The 7,536-nt window shown below is 45.4% G+C and overlaps 1 protein-coding gene across 1 annotated transcript in view; it reads right to left on the reverse strand.

The window, feature by feature from the left end:
- Window positions 1–4,062: 4,062 nt before the first annotated feature.
- Window positions 4,063–7,536, reverse strand: part of LOC109317477 (embryonic pepsinogen-like) — a 13,133-nt gene continuing 9,659 nt past the window's right edge. The window contains exons 7-9 of the mRNA XM_019546185.1: window positions 6,839–6,983; window positions 5,601–5,699; window positions 4,063–4,326 (exon numbers count right to left, since the gene is read on the reverse strand). Of these exons, the coding sequence (XP_019401730.1) occupies window positions 4,189–4,326; window positions 5,601–5,699; window positions 6,839–6,983 (382 nt within the window). The 3' untranslated portion in view covers window positions 4,063–4,188. The remainder of the gene's footprint in view (window positions 4,327–5,600; window positions 5,700–6,838; window positions 6,984–7,536) is intronic.

Consider the following 7,536-nt stretch of genomic DNA (forward strand, 5'->3'; position numbering starts at 1 on the left):
CACACAATGATATCTATATATGTAGATATATGTGTATTCACTAATTTGCACACATACCATGCACCTACACACAAACACAGGTGAGTTCTTAAGTTGGGTGTTGTGATATGTATGTATGTATGTGCTTGGTGTACTTGGGAAAGGTTAAGGTAAGAAAGTGGAAGTGTAGGGGGTTAAAGTTACCAGGACCAGGATTAGAACTGGTAGACTACAGGGGCCTGGGCTGAAGAACTGAGGCTCGGGGGTAACTTTAAGTTAATTGATCTTAATTGATTAAAAGACAATGCCCAAAGCCTGAAGAACAGGGAAGCATGCCGGCACAGAGTCTGGGACTGGAGCCAGAGCTACAGGAGAGGTGAACAGGTAGGTGGGGAGAGGGAAAAATGGGACTAAGGGAAAGTGTGGGTGTTAAAGAGGGGCTCTGGATGTGGGGAACCAGAGGATGGCTCCGGGGCAGCTAGAGAAGTTGCAGGGAGTGGCAGTAGGTGCTGGAAGCTGGAGAAAACTGCAGGACAGCTAAGAGGATCTGGGAAGCTTCAGGGGTAGGGGGAGGATTACAGAAGGTGTGGGGGAAGCCTGAAAACAGAGAGAGGACAGCAGAAAATCACAGGAAAAGGAGCAGGTGGCAGGGCAGCAGGAAAGCAGGGAAAGGCAGCAGAGAGTCACAGGGAAAAGGTAGTAGGAGCAGGAAAGGCTGAGAGGTGACAGAAAAGGGGAGATGGAATTGGGAGGAGATGGGGAAACTAGTAGAGAGGGTGGGGACTAGAGCTGAGAGAGAGAGAGAATGAGGCTGGAATTTAAGATAAGGAAGGGACTGGGATTTAATAAAACATGACCCAACTCGGGGTTGCAAATAACAGTGGTTTTATTGAACAGGGGAGATGGTGACACAATGTCAAATGGGTTCCCTTGCACCCACGCGCACACAGACGCACAATGGCAGCAGGGGTTAGAGAGGCTTGGTGCAGGGGCTGAAGTCCACTGAAGTCCGGGAGGAGAGAGAGAGAGAGAGAGAGTCAAAATTGTAGGAGGAGGTGTGCAGGTAATATCTACCTATCCAGGCTGGAAGGGGTCCTTGTCCAGCAGATGTTGTCCAGAGAGGGGTCGCCAGCAGGGCTTCTGGGTGGATAGGTGGTGTGGCATGGTGCTGGTCCAGATGGTGAGGGCATCCCACTGGGTCTGTCTTCACTGCCCCTTTTTATAGGGGCAGACCTTGTGTGACCCTACTGACAGGAGGCATGCCGAGGCAAGGGTCAGCTCCTGGCATACTGAGCATGTGTGCTCCATGCAGGGATGTACAGTTTCAGGTGTCTGTAATGGTGAGAGTTGCTAGTTCTGCAGGGTCTTTTGTCTTTCAAATGCTGGTCTTGTCTCTGTTCCTGGGTGAGGTCCATGGTTCCTGGATGAATCAATGCAAGGTGATGGCCCAATCGTTACAGGCCATTCAGTAGAGGCCTGCTACCATTGTATTTCAATCATTTCCAATCACACTCATTCATTGGGGAACCAATTTACATGGGAGGGATATGTGACTCATACAGTTGCGACACACAGGGGATGCCCGTGCAGAGAACACAAGATGGAGACTTGACATATAAAATGGAAACTTGACATGACTTTGGTTCACTTACAAACACAGACCTAAACCATACAATATCCATATGAAACAATAAAAATCAATACAAAAATGATAAAAATACAATATACAACAGTAAAATTAGTACAAACCTAATAATAGTACAATATAAAACAGTTGATAACCAAAACCAAAAACTTGCTACCAAAATAAAAATGTTTAAAGCTTATCCTATATCTTAGCTTACTTATACTTACCTATAGGGAATAGAGAGAGATAGAAAAAGTCAGAAATGGTTGGGGAAGGAGAGTGAATGCAATTTAAAAAAAAAAGAAAAACTGGGGGTTTTGCTACATAGCTTTTCGTTTTAAAGTGTCAGCAATGATGATGAATGTACCTTACTTCAAGAGTAGTCTCAAAGATGAAGGATGGTCCAGTGAGTGGATGCCAACTCAAGTTCAGTCCCCACCCCATCACAGACTTCCTTTGTGAGCTGGGACAAGTCATGAAGCAGCTTTCTGCCTCTGTTCACACTCTGTAGTTGTGGAAGATGGCACTGCCCTGTCTCACAAGGGTGGTGTTGTCATGAGGTGCTTAGATACTGTGGTGATAGCAACCAGGTAAGGGACAGCTTCTCAGATAATAAGAGCTACATAGCAGCATTCACTTCAGTGGAGCAATGGCAGTTCACACCCAAGGAGTGAGGATCTAGTTTAAAGACTCTGGTAGAATTACTTACAGAGTATGGTAGGAAGAGTAAGGGGAATACAGCATGGGTCTATGAGAGGGTGGAAAGTAGGTGCGTATGAAATTTCACCACCAGTTTTCTTTTGATGCTGTTTTGACTTGTTTTGAGGTCAAAACAGCAAAAATGAAATGAAACAGATATGGTAGGAACAGCCTCAAAATGAGGTAAGTCAAAACGTTTCACCGTTTCAATGCTGTTTTGATGTTTCACCCACAGGCTACAATGGGGAAGGACAATACAGCCTATAACTTTGTAATTTCCAGCCAAATCTGGATAAAACTTGCAGAAATGGTAGCCCCTTCTGATGGCCATAAAGCGTTGCAAGTTTGTAGAAGATAGGTGCGGAGGGTTCGGAGAAACTGTACCCCAAAATCTTGAGAAGCAAACTTGTGTCATGTGTATGTGTTAAGCCACAGCAGGGTAAAAACTACAAGATTGCTAGCCCATGCTGAAGCCACAAAGCCTGCCATTTTTAAAGGAGATAGGTGTAGGGCATCTGTAGCCCAAAATCCTGAAAGCAAAACATGTCACATGTACGTGTTAAGCCACAGTGGGGTCAAAACTGCAGGGACGGTAGCCCCTGGTGAGGACACAAAGCAGGTCAAAACAGTGTTGAAACAAAACTGGTGGTGAAATTTCGTACAGCTCTAGCATATGCTGAATCATGTGCCTGGAGCTTTCCAAGCCCCACTGTCACTCTGATTTCCATTTAATATTTCTGGGGTCCAGTGTCATCCATGCAAACCCACAGGTGGGAACACGTTGGTCAGGCAAATCAGCAGCTTTGAAGCCAAGGAGCTTCCAAGGGAAGATATCACTGCAGGGGAGAGAGTCACAACTATGGAAAGGGGAAAACATATGGTTCTTGAGGTGGGTTTATGTTCACAGACCTTGAGTCACATCCCACCTTCTTGCCCTCCCCTTTCCTAGTCTCTTCTCTGTGGCAGGATGGTTTTCTTAGTGTGCATTGAACTGCTCTTCTGCACTGAGTGATGCATTCATGTTTTCATGGCTTATTTATGGACTTACCTAACTATGAGGCTAGCTAGGGTGATATTTGAAAAGGTATTTTCCTTTCCAAGCTGCAAGTTCAGAGTTATATTTTGGGAGAGGAGAGGAGGAGCAGTTACAGTTAGTTTTTCAACTTTTCCCAGAAAGAACTAGACATACACGTGACATGAGTTTTGCTTTCAAGACTTTGAGGTGCAGTTTCTCTGAACCCCCTGCACCTATATTTGTAAAACTTGGCACGCATCATGCTCTCAAAAGGGGCTACCACTCCTGCAAGTTACAACCTGTTTCAACCTTCCCTATTATATCCTATGGGCAAAAAGTCAAAACAGGGTCAAAACCGCAAAACGCTTCGACAGAACAAAATGGAACAGCTGTTTTGACTCGAAACAAAAGTCGAAATGAAACAGTGTTTTGTAAAAATGTCGAAAACCTGGTTGAAATGAAATGCTTCCGTTTCACACAGCCCTAGTGGTGAGTTTGTTTAACAGTATGAAATGGGAAGTGTTTTGTAGAATATTTTGTATACAAATAAATGCTTGGTCAAACAATTCTGAATCATTCCTATTTTATTTATGTATTGATAAGAATGTCATCTACTGTACACCAGAGCTATTGTTTAGAAATATAATTACATGCTACAAAGATTTTACTATCTAGTAAAATAGAATCATACAAAGAAGGACCAGAGGGGATCTGTAAGATCGTCAAGTCCAGTCCCCTGTCACAGGCAGGAGGTAACTGGGCTCAAACGAGCTCAAAAAGGGCTTGTCCAACTTTCTCTTGAACACCAAAATATAATTATGGTAAACTGAGTACAGGATGGATCGTAACACCCGCTGCTGGGTGATGTCTAAACAGACTTGGCCAGACCAACCCGGTTGTTTTCCCTGTCAAAGATGCTGTAGTACTCCCGGATGAATACATCTCCCAAGACCCACAGGTTCATATTCGTGGTCTGAAAATTACTAGTGCAGACTCCTTGACTATACTAGATTTGGACAAAAAACAAACAAACATTAAAATCATTGGTTAGGAAGTCTTATTTGCTTCCAGAGAAGTTGTTTCCTTCACTGTAATTCCCAGAAGCTTTATTTAATCAATTTTACAGGGCAAAACCCTGTCACTGGCAGCAATTGGCAATATTCTTTAGCAGCCGGCTGGAATGACCCAACTTGGATCTGAGACAGGCTGGTGCTAGGACCCGACTGCTGACACTACTTGCTTCCCCTTGCTGTGGTGCAGGGAAAGCTCCTACTGCCTGGCCATGGCATGGGCAAAGCCCCTGCGCCATGAGAATCCCACCAAAGCCCCCCAGCTCCATGGGCAGGTTACTGTAGCTGCACAGGCTGATTGTAGGCCACAGGCCATAGGTTGCCAACCCCTGTGCTAGTCACTGGAAGAGCTTCAAAGAGCCATTGTTACTGGAACACCAGCAGGGATTTAGAGCCTTGAAAATGGAGTAGAGCAGAACATCAAGAGATCATCACATCAACCATCTGCCCCAAGGCAGGGGTAAAACTAGATGAGGGCTAGCCTCAGTGGATGGTTGTCTAACCCATTCTTAAAACCTTAAATGAAGGAGCTCTCACAGCATCTCTCGGTAGCCTGTTCTAGTGCACATTTTTGGTTAGAGAATATTTCCAAATATCAAGCTCAAACCTTCTTTTCTTTCAATTATACCAATTCCTTCTTGGCCTTCCTCCCTAAAGAACATCATAATACCATCCTCTCAATAACAACCTCTTGCATCTGGAAGAGCTATCTCCACCTTTCCAGACTAAAAAAGCCTACTTCTTTCAACTTTTCCCCATAGGTCCTGTGTTATAAACCACTTAGGGTTTTTGTTGCTCTCCTCTGGACTCCCTGCAGCTTGTCTTCTTGATGTACAATGTGCAGACCTAGACACAAGTCACCTACTGATGCCTCAGCACTACTGAGCTGAGCAGAACAACTGTGCTTCCTGTCTTACATAAGATACTGCTAATACACTCCTCAGGCAGTACTTCAGGGGTCTCCTAAGAAACCTGATACAAAGCCTCCTAATGTCAGTCTTTCTACTGATTTCAGCAGGGTTTGGATCAGGTTACTAACTCCTTATCCCCAAAGCCTTCCCATGAGCATGCTCCTTGCTCTGCTTCCCAAGCCCTTCCCCCTGAGCAGCTGTGCAATGGGAGGGGGCAGCTGAGCTGCGACTGAACCCAGTCCATTTAGCTGTGCCCCACCGTGCTATTGTCCCCCATGAAGAAAGGCTCCATATCATACCTGCTCAGTGTAGGCTGAAGGAGGCAGAGGGAACTGGATCCCATTGATTACAAAGATGATATCAGGCAGGCTGGGAATGTCACTGCAGTTTACAGTATACTACAGAGGACCAAAAAAAAAATCCAATTATGAAACAATTAACATGGCCATTTACAAGGAAAAAAGGGGCAGAGGGGCAGTCTTAGAAGCCAAGTGGTCTGGGGTCTGTGTAGTACTTGGATCGGAGTCTACCCTGTAGTCCTATATTTGTAACAAGAAGTCGTGGCTGAATCGTCACTGCTGAGAAATAGATGGAACTAGGCAGAGTTTGGATTTAGGTTGTTTTGGCTTTAAATTAGGCAGGCATTGGGTTGAAGACAGCATTGTTTTTCCCAAAAGATCATTGAACCACAACCGAGATGATTATTGATTCAGATGTATAAAAGCCTTAATAAACGCACACTTCTTTTTTGTTAATGCCATGGATGACCAAAACAGACCCTCACCAGTGCATCAACCTGACTGATCCAGCCCAAGAGAAAGGACTAATCATCCCAAAAAGGAAGAATTAACTGTTGATATAACAGTTGTAATAAAATAAATCCAGAGCTTCTAGCCCTCTCCCCTCCTCCTCTCACATATGTCAAGCCCTGGAGTCAGCCAGGATAGTGCCCAAAGCTGGTGTAGGATGAATTTTCTCCCTAATTATTTTGATGCAATTCTTATGATATTTATGACATTACATTGTGTAAAGGAATAGTGTTTTTTTTCCCCCATACCTGAACCCTAAGTCAAAGGTGTGCTCAACCCTAATGGCCATGTTGGGCTAGTGCATACCAGTTTTGATAGCCAACTGTACACTGGGGAGTTATGTGACCTTTGACTTCCCACACTGACCAAGCCCTATGTATAGTAGGGTCAGCTGGGGGCAGCTTTCAGTGCAAGTCCACATTGGGGCTCAAACTCATGCTTCTGGACCTGTTGTAAGACATACAAATCATTTTGCCGCTAGGGCCCCATCTGAGATAAAGTATTTCTTTGGACCAATAGGAAGTAGGGAACTAGAATAGAGAAGGTCTCACATGAAGCCCTAGGACTAACCAGGACCCTGGTGTTGTTTGTTCTGAGTTACTACTAAAGCCAAAGCTCAGGAAGTGGAGTGAGGCCGAGCCTGCAGGCTCTGCTGGGACTGTCCCAGGGACTGAAACCCTTGGAGTGCAGGGGGCGGTGTGACAACAGGCTCCCACAAGGACTCTTACCTCGCCATCCTGTTCCAGAGTAGCTCCAATCACTTTCTGTACCTTGCAGATGTCTGGTGAGGGCCCAACCATGAGAGAAGTGCCGGTATCAACAATAGCTTGGCATCCAGATTTACAGGCGATCACCTTGCCATTCACAATGATGCTGAACGAGTGAAAACATAAATAAGATGCTTGAACTTGAATGGGCAAGGATGCACAGGAGGCTGTAAAATGTTAGACCTTAACAATGCAAGAAACAGCATTACTTCATTCAGGCCTGGAGTGGCTGAATCAGTAAATGTACTGTCCTTACTCATGCCACAGCTCATTGACTTCTTCCTGATGTCTGCCTGAACAAAGGCTCCGGGAGCCTGGCCTCCATACAGTCAAATGTCATAACATGAAGGGTGCGAACCAAGCCCACTGAGGTCAAGAGGATCTTTTGCCAGTCTACTAAGGTTTGCAACAGCCCCAGGAAAACTGGCCCAGATTCCAGTCCAACTCTTTTGGCATAACTGAACTATGACAATTCATACAAGTTCAGGATCTGGATTGAGTCCACGCTCAGCTGGGGCTGATCCAGCTCCAAGCTCCAGCTGGAGGTGATCAGGGCCCTGGCTGAGTGATCCCCAGGGCCCACAGGAAGAGGTCTCACCCACACTGGCCTACATAAGCTGGTACCAGCTGGCAGAGTGTTGTCTGAGCAACTAAACTGC

The sequence above is a fragment of the Crocodylus porosus genome, unplaced genomic scaffold, assembly GCF_001723895.1.
Source record: "Crocodylus porosus isolate Cpor-Errol unplaced genomic scaffold, CroPor_comp1, whole genome shotgun sequence".
In the NCBI taxonomy this organism is placed as follows: Eukaryota; Metazoa; Chordata; order Crocodylia; family Crocodylidae; genus Crocodylus; species Crocodylus porosus.